The following is a 19,628-nucleotide window of genomic DNA, read 5'->3' as shown; positions in this document are numbered from 1 at the left end:
TTGACTATGCCAAAGCCTTTGACTGTGTGGATCACAACAAACTATGGAAAATTCTTCAAAAGATGGGAATACCAGACCACCTCACCTGCCTCCTGAGAAATCTATATGCAGATCAAGAAGCAACAGTTAGAACTGGATATGGAACAATGGAGCCGTTCCAAATTGGGAAAGGAGTACGTCAAGGCTGTATATTGTCACCCTGCTTATTTAACTTATATGCAGAGTACATCATGCGAAATGCCAGGCTGGATGAAGCACAAGCTAGAATCAAGATTTCCAGGAGAAATGTCAATAATCTCAGATATGCAGATGAAACCATCCTTGTGGCAGAAAGCAAAGTGCTTCTTGATGAAGGTGAAAGAGGAGAATGAAAAAGCTGGCTTAAAACTCAACATTCAAAAAACTAAGATCATGGCATTTGGTCCCATCACTTCATGGCAAATAGACAGGGAAACAATGGAAACAATGACAGAACTTTATTTTCTTGGGCCCCAAACTCCCTGCAGATGGTGACCACAGCCATGAAATTAAAAGACGCTTGCTCCTTGGAAGAAAAGCTATGGCAAACCTAGACAGCATATTAAAAAGCAGAGACATCACTTTGCTGACAAAGGTCCATATAGTCAAAGCTATGGTTTTTCCAGTAGTCATGTATGGATGTGAGAGTTGGACTATAAAGAAGGCTTAGCACTGAAAAATTGATGTTTTTGAACTGTGGTGTTGGAGGAGACTCTTGAGAGTCCCTTGGACAGCAAGGAGATCAAACCAATTAATCCTAATGGAAATCAATCCTAATGTAAATAAATCCTGAATATTCATTGCAAAGATTGATGCTGGAGCTGAAGCTCCAATACTTTGGCCACCTGATGTGCAGAGCCGATTCATAGGAAAAGACCCTGATGCTGGGAAAGATTGAAGGCAGGAGGAAAAGGGGATGACAGGGGACGAAATGGAAATGAGTTTGAGCCAACTCCAGGAGATAGTGAAGGACAAGAAAGCCTGGTGTGCTGCAGTCCCTGGGGTCACAGAGTCAGACACAACTGAGTGACTGAACTGAACTGTGATTCATAATTCATTTTGTGATTCATAATAAGAAATGAATCTTTGGTTTTTGTCCCTGTTTTTTTGTCAAGGAGCTCTAAAAATTCTTGGAATTTTCCAAATGATGAGAGCTATAAAGATGTTTCTATTATGTCAATGAGGTGACTTTTAGAAAGCAACTGAGGATGGGGGCTGGTTGCTAGGAGAATCAGTCATGTGATTAAGGGGTTGGGATTTTTGGTCCCACACCCAGACCTCTTGGGAGGGGAGAGGGACTGGGGATTGAAAGGATATCCGATTACCAATGATTTAATTAATCATGCCTATGTAATCAAGCCTCCATGAAAACCCAAAAGAGAGGGTTTGGAGAGCTTCTGGGTTGGTGAACACATGGACAGCAAGGGAGACTGACACCTTCAGAGAAAGCATGGACACCCCATGGCCTTTCCCCATACCTTGCCCTAAGCATCTCTTCCATCTGGCTGTTCCTGAGTTATATTCTTTTATTATAAACCGGTGATCTAGTAAGTAAATATTTTCTTGAGCTCTGTGAGCCACTCTAGCAAATTAAACACAAGGAAGGGGTCTTGGGAACCTCTGATTTATAGTCAAACATGACCACCTGGACTTGTGATTGGCATAGGAAATGGAGGAGTTGGGGGCAGACTTGTGGGACTGAGCACTTAACCTGTAGGATCTGTTACTATGTCTGGGTAGTAGGTAGTGTGAGAATTGAGCTGAATTGTAGAACACCCAGCTGGTGTCCAAGAGTTGTTTGTTAGTGTGGGAAACCACCACCCCCGCCCCCAAGCGCCAGCGCGCGTGCACACACACACACACACACACGCTTTGGGATTGATGACTGGTGTCAGTGAAGTGGGATTTGCTAAAAGAGCCCTGGCTTACAGAAACTTGCGATTTGGAAAGAAAAAGGATAAAAGGATAGGAGAACAACGTGGAATCAAAGGTCATCTGGTCACCCACAGTACAGAGCAGCCGCCATGCTGCAATCATTTCCTAAAGGTAAAAGTTACCAATGGAATTTAGAGATGGATCCAACTCTTGGAATTTAGTCACTGGATGCATAAGGAAATGTAAACTAGTAAGACAGAGGCAAAATATTCACTCTCCTGTTATTGTGATCTATAGTATATAAACTAAAAGTAAACAAGAATAGTTTGATGCTAGACGAAAAGCAGATATCAGTGACTCAGAGCTGCAACTGCACCACCACCACCACCACCACCACCAAGGTTAAAAATTGTGCAAGGACAAAAGAAAGTACCTTCTAAGACCTCTGGTTACCAAGACAGGTAGTCAGCATGGAAAGAGGGAAAAACCAAGAAACTACCGATACTAGGAAGTGTAGTGTGAAGGTGTTGTCTTATTTTGTGAATCAGTATCATCAGTCTCCTGAGAAACCGTTACCAAAATGGATTATGAGAGTGACTAATTTAGAAACTGTGTCTTTGTCTTTGGTTTTGGTGGAAGAGCATGCTTGCGTTGACACAGGACCTACAGGTCACTATGAAACAATCACCAATGTCTATATGTGATTCAGACAGAAAGCAGGTTCTTCCCAAGGAAACAGCCAGTCTGGTGGACTGGGTAAAGTGCACTGTAAGGTCCATTTACCCTGAAAAGAAGGGCTGTCCATCTCCCCCTGTGAATGTCAAGTAGAGTACTCCAGATTAAGCAGCTGATGCTTGTATGCAAGCCATGGAGGACTGGCTTTGTGATGACTGGAATATCCATTAGCTGATTATGCCCATTATCCAGGGCTCTTTCACATGGATACCCCTTATAATCTTACTGTTGCAAAACTTACAAAAACAGTTCTGGAAGCCTTATGGAATTTTCTGCCTCAGTTTCCCCTCAGGGTCTTAGAGATGCTAATAAAAACATTAGGTTTGGGCTCCTCGGTGGCTCAGTGGTAAAAAGTCCACCTGCCAATGCAGGAGACATGGGTTTGATCCCTGGTCTGGGAAGATCCCATATACTGCAGAGCAACTGGGCTCATGTGCCACAACTATTGTGCTCTAGAGCCCAGGAGCACAACTCCTGAGTCCATGTGCTGCACCTACTGAAGCCCTCGTGCCCTGCAGCCTGTGCTCTGCAACAAGAGAGACCACCTAAATGAGAAGCTTTCACTCTGCAGCTAGAGAGTAGCCCCTGCTCACCCCAACTAGAGAAAAGCCCACGCAGCCACAAAGACCCATCATTAGGTTAATTAACAGGGAATTAGAGAGGGGCGGAGGGGACTCTTCCCAACAAGGTGAAATTTTGAAATGGTTATTGAGAAATGAGATGAATAAAGTAAATATTCATAGGAGTGAAACAAAGAGGAAACAGGACTCATCCCAGCAAGGTGGTCATTAAGAAATGAGACTAGACATTGATGGGGTCAAAGTGTCCTCCTGCTGGCTTCCCAGCACTAGAAGACCCCAAACAAGTCTGCTCTGTTTACTCCAATGGGAAGAAATTTAACCCCTGACCTATAGCCAGTTGGTCAGAAGTATAGGTAAAAACAACCTGGGCTTGTGGCTTATCTCTGAAGGGTTAGGGGCAGTCTTGTAAGACTGAACCCTTAACCTATGGAATCTGATGCTATCTCCAGATAGTGTCATAATTGAGTTGAACTGTAGGACACCATGCTGGTATCCAGGTTTTACTTATTGGAGGTATGGAGAAACAACACGCACACATACACACACACACCCCCTCAGAAGTTGAAATTGGTTTCAGGAACCCAGTTGTATGTGATTCTATGTTTAGTGTTTTGAGGAACCTGCAACACACTTTTAAAAATGTTTTTCTAAGCTTTCGGGAAAACAAACCCCCAAAAAAGCCAGGAGAGGGAAGCGGCACCAGATGTTGAAACTAGAACAGCAGGCACTATGTAAAAGTTTAAGCTTCCCTGAGGGCAAAACCCCCATAATTGGAGCCAGTGCTTTAGATATTATCAGAAATGCAGGACATGCAGGTGCAAACTAAAGAATGTACTTATCATCTGGGTCTACAAGGGGAGTCATTAGCCACTTGAGTCACTGACCTTCAACCCACCCTAAACAGAGTTCATGACAGATCAAGATGAGGCATTCAGTGCTCCAGGAAAACTGGCAGAACAAGCCTTCAGGTAGATTATTTTCATGAGCAACTTTTTATGAACCTGGTTTCTTGCATCTTTCTCTTTTTAGAAAAGCACTAAAACCATTAACTAAGATATCTATTCCTTGTGACTAGCAGCAACTTTCTACCAAGATGTGTGCGTAGTTGCACATACCTCCTTCCCTGAAATCACCTATCTGCTAACCTCCTCCCTTACCTATTTAAAACAATTTCTCAGAGCTGTTTGAGAGGCTGTCTCCTGGGCTATAGTCCTCAGTAAGATACTGAATAAACTTGATTCACACTCTTATATTATGCAGGGACTGTTTTTTTTTTTCAGTTGACACAAGGTCCTTGAAAAGTGAGGGACCTGATGCTGCAATCTCTGCATTAAGCCAGGACCCTTAAAAGGGAATATCCCCAAAACCTACACATAAACTGTTTGTCTCTGTCATGACTGTATGTAGGAAACAAAATAAACAAGAGCACTACTCTTAATGCTGCTGTGCCTGGTGCTACTGGAAGTACGCACTTGAGAATTTGCAGCCCAAAGCTTGCTTGCTCCGGCTCAGGTCTGAAACAAATTCATATTATTCATGTCACTAGGGAAACCATAGGTGAATAAAAAGAGCCCCCACATTGTTAGTGCCTCTGGCACCCAGCAGAAATAAATTGCTGTCTTTTTCAGAGGAAAGCATCCCCAATCTAGACCCCTCAGGGGTCCCAAAGATTTAACTTAGTCAAGTAGGAGCTCCACATTTTAAAACTATCAAACACACAAGGAAACAAATCAACATGAGGGAGAGTTAGCAGAAACAACAGATTTTGGTTCTCTAGGACAGAAGATACTAGAATGATCAGGTAAGGACCTAAAGGAACTTAATATAGATTATTTAGATAAACAAAATATGTAATCAAAATGGGATAAGAAAAAGGGACTCACCTATGACCTGGAAATCTGGGTAAAAAAATAAAATAGAATTTCTAAAAGTCAAAATTATTGTTGTTGAAATGTGAAGCTGTTTGAGTAGGTTAAAACAGCAAGTTAAATATATCTGAAGACAGAGCAAACCTCAGATTTGGAGATGTTTTCCAGAATGTTGCCCCAAGAGTTAAGAAGATGGAAAATATGGTGAGAATGAGATATGGAAGATAAGAGTAGGAAGGTCAAACAGGTACATAATTTTAAAATGACCCCAGAAGAAAGTCCTGAGTCTTAACAAGAAATGGTGATCGAATAAACTGGCAAACATGTACGTAGATAAATTTAAACAATATTAATTATTTAAAATAGTGACTAATTTTGGGGGTTAAATAAAAGATCTGAAATTTAAGCGAGGATGGCATGTGGGCTGAAAAGTGAAAGTGTTAGTTGCTCAGTTGTGTCCAACTCTGTGACCCCATGGACTGTCACTCCCCAGAGGAGCCGCTAGGCTCCTTTGTCCGTGGAATTCTCCAGGCAAGAATACTGGAGTGAGTAGCCATTCCATTCTCCAGGGGGTCTCCCAATCCAGGAATCAAACCTGGGTCTCCTGCATTGCAGGAAGATTCTTTACCTTCTGAGCCACCAGGGAAGCCCCAAACTGAGGGTTGCTCATGCTTAAATACAGTATATGGTGCTTTATTTTTTCATATATATTTTTGTTGTTTTTGTTTTGCTCTGGCTGGGCCCCTCAGCTTGTGGGAACTTAGTTTCCTGATGAGAGACAGAACCCAGGCTTCCAGCAGTGGAGGCTCTGAGTTCTAACCACTGGGTCACCAGGGTAGATTTGCTGGTGAAGAGGCAGCTAGGTCTGTGACTATCTGGGACGAGTACTTTCTACATAGAGGGACCTCCAAGAGGGAGGCTCTGAAGAATGAACGTTCTTGATGTGTTTGAGAAGGAGAAAGAAGGCCAGTGTGACCAGAGCTAGTTAGCACATGTGATGTAAGAGACTGGATAATACAGAGCCAAGATACAACGTGAATTTTATTCTACCTCTGGTTGACAGGCTTTGGAGGATTTTTCACAGAAAAGTGATATGCCGTATTAAATTTTTAAAGTATTACTCTGCCCACAGTAAGAAGAGTTGCGAGTGTATGTCTATGGGGTGGTGGGGGTGTGCTGCCAAGAATGGATGTACAGAGGCTGGTTACAAGGCTACTGCATTGTATCTTGGACTAGGAGAGTGACAATGGACAAGGTAAAATGTGACTTCTAGTCAAAAGTGAGTCCCAGGTTTCTGGTTTGGGAAGCTAGGAGAATTGTGGTACCAGTGCATGAGATGAGGAAAGCGGAAAGGGAAGTAGGGTTTGGAGAGGGAGCAATGAGAGTTCCATCTTGGGCTTATTAAATCTGAGATGCCTCTCAGATAAACAAGTGGCGCTATCAAGCAGGCAGTTAAATATAGGAGTCTAGAGATAAGGAACAGCATCTTAGATCACAACGCCAACCCTGTGCCAGCCTGTGACTGGAGCCCATCCAAGGCAGGCAGGCAGGAAATGTTCCAGAATGAGAGTTAGCAGTAACTTTTAGAAAAAGCCTCACCCGTAATGTTTACTGAATCTTTCATTAACTCATTTTGGAAAGCTTGCCAACCACTCTATGGGCAGGGCACACTGTTGGCAAGACCAGGAAATCAGTGTGGTTTGACTTCCTCGCCACAAGGTTCCCTGTTCTTCACCACTGGGGCCACTCCTCTCCCCATAGACACTGTCTCTTCACCCTGAATTCCACCAGTCAACAACTGGATGTTTTGTCTGTGCAGAAGGCTGGCAGATGGGTCTGGGCAATTGTGCCGTAGAGAGTTAGAATCTCTGTGTCTCTAGAGGACAAGATTCAGTTCTTTTTCCAGGGCTGAAAGGAAAGAGAAAAAGGCAGGTTCCTGCTTCCTTGCATTTATTTCTGCAGTTATCTGGAATACCTTTTATTCCTCTCTCATCAATCTCTATGCCAACCATCCTTCAGGAGTCAGACTTCATGTCGTCTTCTCTGGCAGCCTTCCCCAGTTCTGATTAGAATTCTTCTCTTTGTCTCCCATACTCCACTTGCTCTGAGTGCCTCTATAATAGTGCTAACAACAGTCTGCCTTGTAGTCCAATTATTTGTGAAGTTCTGACTTCTGTATTATGCTGTCAACTCGGAACACAGGGGCCTCTTATTATACGTTTCTGTATCTCTCACGTAGTCCCTTTGCCACAGTAAGTACTTTATGAATGAATATTAGTGGAATTTAACTTTCAATGAAAATATTTTGCATGTTGAAAGTGAGTCTCATAGACAAGCAAGACCTTAATTCCTGAGATAACATCTCTTTCTGAACAGTTAGATAGTGAAATGTAGAATCTACCAGCAGCAGACATGTATGAGAACTAATAATAATTGCCAGCATCTGTAATATGTGGATGGAAAATCTAATCAAGCTTATATCGAATCACAGAGTGAAATTGCCATTTGTAGCTAATGGACTCAAACTGCCCGCACACAGTGATCTGTTGTCTCCATTTCCCCATTTGTACTTTGACATTGAAGCCACTGGATGGTCCATATAGTCTATTGTTCATGCTAATGCACAACCAAGCTAGCCTCCCTTCCCCCAACTCATGCTGGGTTTTTTTTTTAAAGGAAGAACAGGGAATAAATGGTTTAATGTTAATAGGAGTTGATTGATTTTATTGATTTTGTGCTGGCAGTTGATTAATTACATGGACAGGTGTCATGCTTTTGTGTTCCCTTCTCTGACTTAAATACCCAAGTGTGTTTCAAACAAAAGCTGATGTCAGCAAGACCCTTGATCTCTGAGGATGCTGTAAGTGGTATCATAATAATTATTATTTTTACCACTTTCATTGCCCCTTCACGACAGAAATTTTATCACAAAAAAACTGGCTTGCAAAATTAGATATTTGCAACGTAACCTAAAGTGTATTTGTATTATGTTAACCAAACAGAAATTTATTTTTGGGGGGCTATGCTGGGTCTTCACTGCTGCTCAGGCTTTTCTTTAGCTGCAGCGAGCAGGGACTACTCTCTAGTTTCAGTGCTCATGCTTCTCATTGCCATGGCTTCTGTTGTTGCAGAGCACAGGCTCTAGAGCATGCAGACTTCAGTGGTTGCAGCTCACAGACTCTAGAGCACAGGCTTAGTAATTGTGGTGCATGGGTTTAGTTGCTCTGAGGCATGTGGGATCTTCCCAGACCAGGGATCAAACCCATGTCCCTTGCATTTCAGGCAATTTACCACTGAGCCACCAGGGAAGCCCCTGAATGAAATTTTAAAAAGCAGATATGAGTGTGAGTTTCATTTGGAAATTATTTCTTACACTCCATTCCCCTCCTTTTTTTCCTTCTTCTTTGTTCTTTTCCTCCTCCTGTCCTTCTCTACTGCATACTCAGTTACCAGTTATGGTAGTGAAAAGAAGTTTTCTTATCCGTAAATTAAAAATGTGATCCATGAAGATGTTTTCTTTCTTCAATCCACTAAAACATTCTAATGTATCTTGGGCATTGATGAGGACAAAAGGTGGCCCTGCTGCCTGTATACCTTTGAAATCAGGGCTTAGGAGGGCATGTCCTCTCAAGCAATTGAATTGTTTTGTCCTGATTTGAATCAGGATACCTGAGTGCTAGTCTCAGCTCTGCTATGATCCATCTGGGTATCCTTCAGCCACTTTGACATTCTATGTTTTGGGTTCCTCATATTTAACATAGAGGGCTTTCTATTTTCCCAACTCTGTAACAAAGCAGGGAAGGGTTGTTGTGTCTCAGTATCCAAGGCATTTGGGAAAGCTGGGTATCCACATGCACCGTGTGAATTTGTCTACATTCAGGAGCCAGTAAAATGTGGGGTGGGATCACATGGGAAACCTGATGCTAAACAGCTGGATTGCAAAATGAACGTGTTTGAAGCCAGCCACACCATTGTGAGTTTGTCAGAAGCACAGGGGCTTTGCCTTTCTTAGAAGCTCCCCAGAGAAGAGGTTATCCAAAGACTCTTCCCAAAGCCTGGGTGGGGGCAGAGAGGCTTGGAGTTGGAGAAGGGTGGATCATTTTAACAGCAGCCCCCAGAGCAATCTATGAAGGCTTTGTTGTTCTACAATAGGATAGCATGGCACGTCACCACAATGGCTGCTTTTGAGCTTTTGGTTTTTCTTCTGGGGAAGTGATTTTCACAAGTACCTCCAAAATGAATGGTCTGGTACCTTTGGGGGAAGGGTTGCCGTTTGAAGTATTTACTAAATTCTTTTTATGACCAGTAGTTGGTTGAGGTTTTCCATTTCTTTTTTGCTAATTTCTTTATTTGTGTTTTCCTTTAAAAATGATTCATTTCATCTGTCTTCAAAGTAATTGGCATAGTGATACAAAGAATAACTTCTTAATTCACAGTCATTGCTCCTTTCTTATTCCTAAATTTATGTATTTCTGCTACCTGTCAAAACCTTTGAATGCTAGGTCGCATTGTCTGTCACTATTGATTTCTTGTTTCTACTTTTCTGCCTTTCTGTACCCTTTCAAAGCCTCCTTATTTTCTGTACATTCAATTGAGGCAAAAACAGCCTTGACTAAATTCTTACTATGTGATTAAGTGCTCTACCAGGAACCATGGGAAGATACAAAGGGAGGGATTCAATTTGGTCTTTACCGTCAGGGGACCTGCGATTTAATGGGAAGGAATAGGTGAGTACTCATGAAAATACACGGAGAAGGCAGTGGCACCCCACTCCAGTACTCTTGCCTGGAAAATCCCACAGACGGAGAAGCTTGGTAGGCTGCAGTCCATGGGGTCGCTAAGAGTCTGACACGACTGAGCGACTTCACTTTCACTTTTTACTTTCACGCATTGGAGAAGGAAATGGCAACTCACTCCAGTGTTCTTGCCTGGAGAATCCCAGGGACGGGGGAGCCTGGTGGGCTGCCGTCTATGGGGTCGCACAGAGTCGGACACAACTGAAGTGACTTAGCAGCAGCAGCATGAAAATACAGACAGGTTTTGAAACACAGTGCTAAATAGAGACCATGAATGGAGGGGTACCCAAGGGAGAGGCTTCCCTCACTCATGACCACAACTAAATGAAGCCAGTCAGGGGCAACCCCAGATACAGAGTGTGGCAGAGATCTTCAAGGTCAAGAGGCAGCAAGGGCATAAATAATTCAGAGACATACAATGTGTCAAAGTTAGGGGCTCCAAATTTGTTGGTCCAAGATGTCAGTGGGACTCTGCAAAAGGGTTCAAAGCCATGTGTGTAGCCTCTATCATTGTCTCTACTACCAGGGCAATATGTGTGTGTGTTCTCTCAGTCATATCTGACTCTGTGACCCTATGGACTGTAGCTTGCCAGGCTCCTCTGTCCATGGGATTTTCCAGGCAAGAATACTCAAGTGGGTTGCCATTTCCTCCTACAGGGGATCTTCCTGACCCAGGGATCAAACCCACGTCTCTTGCGCCTTCTGCCTTGGCAGGCAGATTCTTTACCACTGAGCCACCTCAGAAACCCACCAGGGAAATATGCAGGCTGCTTATTGAACTAACATGCCAGCTAGTGACTGGGTCACTTGAATGTGGTACTAAATAGCTCTTATGGCACCTGCAAATACTCCTAGCACTCCTGACACAATATTGAAATGCTCTATTTCAGTGTATCTCATCCATCAGATTATGAGCTCCATGAAGTCTGTGGCCTAAGTCTTACTCATTTTTGTCTCCCCAATGCCTGAACCACATGTAAGTGCTTTTATTACTGAGTGGCTAAAAGCACAGGTTAGGATCACATCAATCTGTACTTACGTGACTTCATCACGTTCCACCTGACTCATTTACTTATTGTCTCTGGACCTCAGTTTTCTCATCTATAAGCTAGTGATGACAATAACATTGACCTCTTGGATTTGTTGTGAGAGTAAATGGGATGACAGATTTGGAAGTACTTAGCAGAGTGCCTGTTCAGAGTAAGCATTCAATTGGTGGTAGCTCTGTTTGTCATTACATGATTGTGGAATGAATGGGTGAGGATGAGTGGGCTGAAGAAGGATGGTGGCCTATTTGATGAGGTCAGGACCCAGGGTGGGAAGAGGCTTAATAGGAGCAAACTTGGCCATGCTCCAAGTCTCCCTCCCTTTTCTTGGCATCCTTTGGGTGATTGGGAGGCTGAGACAATGGGGATAATCTTTAAGCATCTCTTGCTTTGTGTAAGGCTTGCAATCATCTTGGTTGGGGGAACAGGGATTGAATAGACCCTGGGTGGGAAATGATGTTATTAATATAAACATTTTTCAAATGTAACATATTGCTCTCTGCACCCAGCAAGCTGTTGTTAGTTTGTGAGCACTGTGCCTTTGGAAAACCACTGAAGGCAGCTTGAATGGGTAGCTTAAAACAATTAGAAGCTTTGAACACTTTCAAGCTAAGGATTGGGATAAGAATGTTTTGACTCTATGGTTTCTCCTGGGGTTTCCCTGGTGTGCTGGACTAATTATCAAATGTAATTAGGAAAGCTGAGAAGTGGGGAGACTGCAGGGAGCAGCATACTTTCCCAGGGGCCCTCATTTGTTTGTGCAGAAAGGAGTTGGGGGGACTGTCTCTCTACTGTGGAGAAGCAGCAATGCATAGGACACAAGAGGGTGGGAAGGATCCTGGGAACATGCATTGACCAGCAGAGCCTCATGCCTACAGGGGCCCATTGCTCTTGATTAAATGTTAAGTGGTCAGGACAGGTTTCCCCTCCCTTTTCTTCAGGAAAGGATGGTATTTTGGGCCACTACTAGGTTTTTGATCCACTTTTAGGAAAAGGTCCAATTTTGGGTGGGTCCAGAGTGGTTAAAACCTGGTCTCCTTCCGTCAAAACTCATGAAGCTGGAGAGAGGGACTTCCACATCTCAGTCAGCCATGGAGTCAGTCCACCTCAAGCTGTGGAAGATCTTTCTCATCTTCCTTGGCCTACACCCTTGACCCCAGAGTTGAGTTAGCAACACTCCACCTATGAAGCTCTGAGGAAAGGTGACATTTACAGGGCTATCTACTTGCTGACTTTTATTCAAAGGGGAACATTCCATTTGACATGGTCTTGAAGTTACTCTTGATAAGATGGAAACAAAATGCCACACATGCAACATGAAAAGAAAATGACACTCTGTGTATCTTTTACTCGCCAGGGGCTGTGGTGCAGACTATGAGCCTGGTATTTTGAGAAAAAGGAGATCCCTGGGGACTTAAGATGATGTATGAAGTTCATTGTCACAAGACCATCAAATATCAAATCACTGTCTCTGCTTTCTCTGTAGGTAACCTGTCTCCATGATTTCTTTGGTGATGATGATGTGTTTATTGCCTGCGGTCCTGAAAAATTTCGCTATGCTCAGGATGACTTTTCTCTGGATGAAAATGGTAAGGACAACCACTGAATTTTATTGTTTCATTGTTCTCACTCCTTCTATACCTTAGGATTTTCATGGGTTCATATGGCCTGGAGAACATCCATGAGTGGTCCCTCTGTCCCATATATTTGGATATAGAAGCCACTAACTGAAAGTTGATTGCCTATCTCAGATGCATTGACCCTCCAAACTCAATAAAACTCACTACCTGCCACCATAGTGACCATATTTCTTGAACCATATATTGTGTCACCTGGGCTGACAGACTCAATCAGACCATGAGAAGGAACATTTGGAGTCAGAAGTTAGTTACTGTATGCGTATATATTTTTTTCTAGTCAATATCCTCCAGCTATTTGGCCTATGTTGGTAGTTTTATTTTAGAACTCTTTTCCACTATATCCCTAGTGTCAAACATTTTCCCTCTTCCTACCTCCTGGCTTACTTCCCCATTCCCCATGCTTTGTGACTCAAGATTCCAGAAGATTGTGAATCTCAGGAAGGAGGTGAACATCTGCCCATCTCCCTTGACTTGAGTCCAAGCTCCGTGAGTAAGTTATTGGTGAATTAGCTCACATGGTCAGAGTTAGAGGATGATCCTGATGGAAAGACACATTCCAAACATATTTCCCAATAATGAGGAGAAAAGTATGGGGAAAATATCAAGTTGCACTAATATAGACTTTACAAACAACTAAAGTGACAAGGACCCTGAAAGAGGTGGCATTTCTGCTGTGTTCCTTTTGAGAAGAGGCAGATGACTGTAAAATAGGTAAACAAATCCCAGACTGTCCAGTTTCTTGTATCTTGTATATCTCCAGCTCTGGACAGTGATCACTAAAGTTAGTCAATCAAAACAAGAAGTAAAACAAACAAAAATGAGCTTTGTGCTTAACTCAGTTTCCCCCAAAGCCTAATATACCAGAAAAGATCTCCTAATCTTTCCGAGAACCAATATTTTTGGTGTATCTTTAAGTAGAAGGTGATGAGGTGGTGTCCAATGAAGAGATAACCCAGTGCCTAGCTGTTTGGTTCCACTTTGAGCATGATCACATGAGGTTGGAGAAAGATAGTGGAAAGAGCTCTAGACTGGGACTCAAGAAGCTTGACTGTGCATCCTTATTTGCTGTTTTCTTCCTTTGTGGCCCTAAGCAAGAGGTTTAAGCTCTGCATTCTCATCAGCAAAATGATTTCAATAATCCTCCTAACATATTAGCACCATCAGTGTCCCAAATTACCATGGTAGGGATGCTGAGTGACCTGCATAGAAAGGGTACTCCAGACATATTAGACTGAGCTTGGGGGAGTAGCAGAAACATTTGGCAGACCCTCCTACACACCCAAGGCCTTTCTCTCTGTAAGTCACGAGTGGCATAGTCTCTACTGGTCCATTTATTCATTAAACCAGGAGAGCGGATTATGATGAGATACACTGACAATCAAAAAGAAGTCTATAAATGCAAGGTGGTGGTGGTGGTGGTATTGCTTACTTATAAAATGACATGGCGTCCTTAATATGCCTATTTCAATAAATGGCATGTGATGAATAATAAATAGTGGCTCCCACCCCCTCCTTTAAATTATTCATGAATATTTCATCTGTGTGGCTGCAACCTCTGAGCTGTCAATCTCTTCTCCAAGGAAATCAAATTTGTCAACTGGTGCTGTTCTGAGCCATGACTAAGTTGTCCAAAAATGATTGACTATTGACTATTTAATTACCTACTCTGACTGCTTTTCAACTCCTTCCCTTGTTTCCATGATCCAAGAGTTGAAACATCTGGCTTAGCCCAGGTGACTTTCGAAAGTTTCTCCCTTGCCTCTCTCTCCAGAGCCATCATTCCTTCAAACATTGAGGACCACCTTGTAGTCCTGAGACACGAGGTGCTTTGGCATGAGGTGCTTATTCCAGTTTCCAGAAGTTGGTAACACGCTGAGTCTTGGTTCTCCCCAGCTCTACTAAGCCATCTGTGTCCTTTTCCGCCAGAATGCCGAGTCATGAAGGGAAACCCATCAGCCACAGCTGGCCCCAAGGCGTCCCCAACACCTCAGAAGAGTTCAGCCAAGAGCCCTGGCCCCACGCGCCGGAGCAAGTCTCCAGCTGACTCAGGTAACGACCAAGACGGTGAGTGCTCTTCTCCTAACTGTGCACGCTGACTTCATTTATGGAGGCCAGTACCCTCTGCATGCAGAGGAATGAGTTCCTCATGAACACCACTGTGTCTCCGTGAGACCAATTCTATCCATTCAGAGACTAACCAGTTCAATTTGTTTGGCATCATGGAGATACAGCTACAACCCCGATTCTACTCAAATGGGTACAGACCAGAAGTCTGGCCCACTTGCCATGCTTGCTGTAATGCTGTTTGTTATGGTTCTCTTCATTGCCATTATTCTCAATGTCATCCAGCAAATGCATCATCAGTGATATAATCAAGTCAAACATAAATTTGGGATAGAAAATCAGAATCAAAAACAAGAAGGTTAAAAAAAAGAGCTACTTACCTCAAAGTGTCAACATGGTAGATGCCCTTGAGCTTTAAATGAACTTTGAATTTTTTAGAAGTCAAAACAAAAAGGGAAACAAAATAAACTGCATCATTCTCACAGGAGTAAAGGACATATAGGTCAGGTTCCCAAAGGAAATAAAGAGATTTGATATATAGGATTTTATTTAGTGGATAGTTCATGATGTAAAAAATGTGATCTAGGGGTCTAGGGATCACTGCTGACGCATGAACTATTTATCAGTCTGTGAAGAGACTGGAGCTGGTGCCAAATGTAAGTCATGCCACTGAGCAAACCATTTACTTCAGCCAGCTCTTTTTTTCATAGTATGATTTTACTGATAAAGGCAGCAGTGTGTTGGTTTACATTCTGGTGCAAGGCCTTGCACCCACATTTTAAGTGGCACTGATCTAAAAAGCAAAAGGGCCACAGAAGTCCAAGTTTAGAAGCTCAATAGACTCATGCACTGACAATTTGAATTCTTCATGGATAAGAAATTCTATGATCCAGAAAACTTACACATTTATCCTCCCAAGGCTCAGGGTTCACCATGAGAATTCTAGCCAGAGAGCCTTGGGGCAGAGAGCAAAAGCACTCCTTATCACATCTTCAGTTTGAGGCAGCTTGAGCAACCTGTTGGCTTTGAAATGTCCATGGCCTAGAAAAACAGCTGGTCCTGCTGGCCTCATCCTACCAGGCCTATCACTGGGCATTTATTTATTCTCAGGAAGAAGGAACCCAGCTGTGAAGAAGCAACTCAGGCTTTTCATACCTTCATGTCTTTGCATACCCTGTTCTCCTGCACCTGGAATGCCATCCCTGAAACCCACCACTCTTCTTTGCTTGAAAACTATTAATCCTTCAATACCTCAAGTAGAAATAGTTGTTCCATTTTCCACAATATCATAGCATGTTGTTCATATCTCTGGGGTAATAGTCACAGCTGTGTTGTAAAGTATGTATTTGCTTGTATGTATTTACTTCCTCAACCAAATCCTGGGTCCTTCAAGGGCAAGGTGTCATGTTCATTTTTGTATCCTTAGTGCTGAGCATAGTACCTTTGTCCTAGTAGATGTTAATAGTGTTTGTAAATGAATAGAAGCACAAGAGCACCTATTTCACCCTGCCCGGTACTAGAATCCCAGTAGACATGTAGGTAATACTTGCTGAAGAAATTTTTAAAAATGCAGCTGTTTTGTGATATTTTGGTTAAACATAAGAATAGCACATGAAACTATGTAAGCAAATTCATATTGCTCAAACTACAAAGACCTAGATTTTAACACTTGGATTGAGAATGAAATTGTTTGTACAGGTTCTAAGCAGGGCCTTGCAAAAAAATGGACTTGAAACACTTGATCAAGATTCATAAAGTCTGGGGACTTCCCTGGTGGCCAAGTGGTTAAGACTCTGCCCTTCCATTGCAGGGGGCACTGGTTCAATCCCTGGTCAGGAAACTAAGATCCCACATGCCATGCAGTATAGCCAAATAAATACATAAATAAAAAGATTCATAAAATCTGGCAATAATCGCTTAGCTAATCAATTTTTCAGAGTATCCCTGGCTATTTCTGGGATTTTTAACCTGTATTACTTATCTCTTGCTATAAAACAAATCACCCTAAAGCATACTACTTAAAAACAACAAACATTTATTACCTCACATTTTCTGTGAGTCAGGAATTCTGGGGTTAAGCTGGGTGGGTCAGGATCTTTCATGTAGTTGTCATGTGGTTGAGGTCAAGGTGTCAGTAGGGGATGCAGTCATTTCAAGACACAACTGGGATGGTAGAATTAACTTCCAAGATGGCCATTGGCAGGATCTTCTTCCAGACAGTGATTCAAGAGAATGAAGAAGAAAGAAAATGTGGTGCCTTTTATGATCTGTTCTCCAAAGCCATATACTGTCACTTCTGTTTTAGCCTTTTTATTGGAAACAGTAACTAAGACCAGCCTACATTCAAGGAAGGGGTTGCAGCCTCCATTTCTTGAAGGGAAAGATATCTGAGAATTTGTGGGCCTGTTCTTAAGCCATCACATAATCCATTAGTTAGAAAGTCTGGGGTGACAAAAGTTTGAAGTAAGTAGATTCTCTTTGCAGACTGTATTCAATTGGGTTACCCAGCACACATGAATACGACCACCTGTAATTAAACACAGTTTACACATACGTCAAATAATTGATCTCCAACATGCTACCTACAGAATTTCCCTTCTAAAATATATGCACCTCACTGAGTATAATGTGTTGGAGACAAAGAAGGATTGCATTTAGGACTCAATGAACGTGTATTATATTGAGTTTTAATAGATCCCAACCTAGGCTTAAGCAGGCAAGACCTATTCTTAGGTCTTGAACCCTGAGTTCTTTCAGAAGTCCCTTGCTAAAGAGAAGGAATGAGGATGCACTCACACATACAAGATAAACAAAGGAACCAATTTGAGGTAGGAAAATGGGACCTTACTTGGCATCAGAATTATTAACAGCCCCTGTTTCTTACCAGTAAAAAAAAAAAATCTAAAGTGGTATCCTCAGTAGAGACAATTTAAATCTTCATTTCAGATAGTTCATGAACATAAGTGAAGTCAAACTCTAGTCTAGCCAGTCTTCATGTTCTGGCAATTTTCAGAACATTTGCGCTCATCTTAGATGATGTGCTTAGGGCCTCCACATGATTTCAGCCCCAAAAGGTAAAAGGGAGTTTAGGGTCAAGACTAGGACATCCACTCAGTGAACATTCCACAGGGATAAAGCCAATCTCAGGCAGACCAGTACTTTAGGTAAAGTTTGGAGTTGACATATCCATTTTACCTTTTCCACCTCCTCCTCACTCAGGACCATTCCAAGCAGGGAGGTGTAGGGGGATAGGATATGGAAGAGGAAAGAGAGACATCCTTCTAGGAAAACCCAACTCTACCACTTCCCAGCTTTGTGAATTTGTTCAAGTTTCTTACCTTCTCTAAGACTTGGTTCCCATTTTGGATAAGACAGAACTTGCATGTCTAGACAATAATTGTTCTCCGTGGTTATCAGTTATTTCCAGAATTGTAAAACAGATTCCACAGAATTAGATAATAAGAAGGATGAGCTATAGACAATACACAGTTTTTCATAAAGCATCAAGGTTTTCCGAGCTGTCAGCGAGAAACATATACAGATTAATTTAGGGGCTCAGATGTAAAGAAGCTGCCTGCAATGCAGGAGACCCTGGTTCGATCCCTGGGTCAGGAAGGTCCCCTGGAGAAGAGAATGGCTACCCACTCCAGTATTCTTGCTTAGAGAGTTCCATGGACAGAGGAGCCTGGCAGGCTACAGTTCATGGGGTTGCAAAGAGGTGGTCACAAATGAGCAACTAACACTTACTTACTTCATTAAAGTATAATGGCATTGGGTTGGGCTGAAATACTTTGTTCTTTTTTAAGACTTGGTAATACTGCCCTGTTTCTGTTCTCTGTCAGTCTGTCTTGGATCTGAGACTTGTGGATGGATCCACATTTCTTCATTTAGCCTGAGTAACTAAAGGTTGTGGAAGATAGGCCATTTCCATGGAATTTTAACTACCTTCCTTTGATGGCAAATGAAAGCCAAAAATGTTCCTCTTTAGTCGGGATTCTAACCAAATGAAACATTGGCTCGTTTCAGGTTCAGTTAAAGGAATGTTTTGATGTTCTAGTTCATTAGAAAATATAGAAAGTAGGTTTGATTTTGGTCTGAACAAGTTTTCTAGCTTTACAAACATATGTGTGTGTGTGTGTGTGTGTGTGTGTGTGTGTGTGTATATATATAGTCCAATTCATGATTCAGTTAATATCTGGGTTCAGTTTGAATTGAGGTTTAGTAAATTGATGCTATTTGGTCTATAATTTGCATCATAATTTGATTCTTTGTTCCTTAGTGTTTAAGTTGTCTCTTTCCTCTTCTGCCCATGAATAAATCAAAATCTTTCTACTTTATTCCCCTTGAGTTCAGACCCCACTCCTGCCTGCCAATATTGATGGCAGTATTGCTCCAAATGGGATGTCTGTTGCTAAGCCTAAACTTGAGTTAAGGAAAAATCTGACTGTCTATGTAATGTAGCTGTATGGAGCTCTCATTCTCGCTGGGCAGAGCTGATGGACTCTGAGAATATAAGTCCCATTAGCCAAGTTTGTCTTTAAAGTAGGGCAAGGGACTGTGTGGAAAGCAGGTGAAACCTGAGCCCAGAGGACTCCTGTGGAATGTGTGAAGGAAGTTTATGCAGTGCTCCATTTTGATTAACCCAGGACTTGCCATTTGATGGGCAAAGGTAAGGCTGGCTTCAGAACTAAAGGAAGATGTTTCTGGGCATCTCTCTCTACTTTTATTTCAGCCTTTAATGTGTTAATTTCTCTCTTTATGCAACTACCTCCCAATTGGATTGGATTGAATTGAATTAAAAGGACAAATTCAGCCAGATGCTGGGAAGGAATCTTTTCTTTTTCTTACATTTTTTGAGGAGCCTCCAAGGAAGCTAATTACCCACCCTGGTAGGCTGAGAGGATTGTAATGTGGTCATTAGTTTGCTATTCTTCAACAGTAAGTCATTGTTGTAGCAACCCAATGTTCCCCACCCTTCGTCCCCCAACCTATGAGCACCTATTCC

General features: G+C 42.4%; 1 protein-coding gene across 1 annotated transcript in view; it reads left to right on the top strand.

Moving 5' to 3' along the window:
• Nucleotides 1-19,628, top strand: part of DCX (doublecortin) — a 399,460-nt gene that overhangs the window by 369,328 nt on the left and 10,504 nt on the right. The window contains exons 6-7 of the mRNA XM_055565318.1: nt 12,406-12,508; nt 14,486-14,623. Of these exons, the coding sequence (XP_055421293.1) occupies nt 12,406-12,508; nt 14,486-14,623 (241 nt within the window). The remainder of the gene's footprint in view (nt 1-12,405; nt 12,509-14,485; nt 14,624-19,628) is intronic.

Source organism: Bubalus kerabau, chromosome X, assembly GCF_029407905.1.
Source record: "Bubalus kerabau isolate K-KA32 ecotype Philippines breed swamp buffalo chromosome X, PCC_UOA_SB_1v2, whole genome shotgun sequence".
NCBI classification, from domain to species: domain Eukaryota; kingdom Metazoa; phylum Chordata; class Mammalia; order Artiodactyla; family Bovidae; genus Bubalus; species Bubalus kerabau.
Note: the sequence above shows the minus strand (reverse complement) of the source record. Positions and strands in the feature narration are given on the sequence as shown.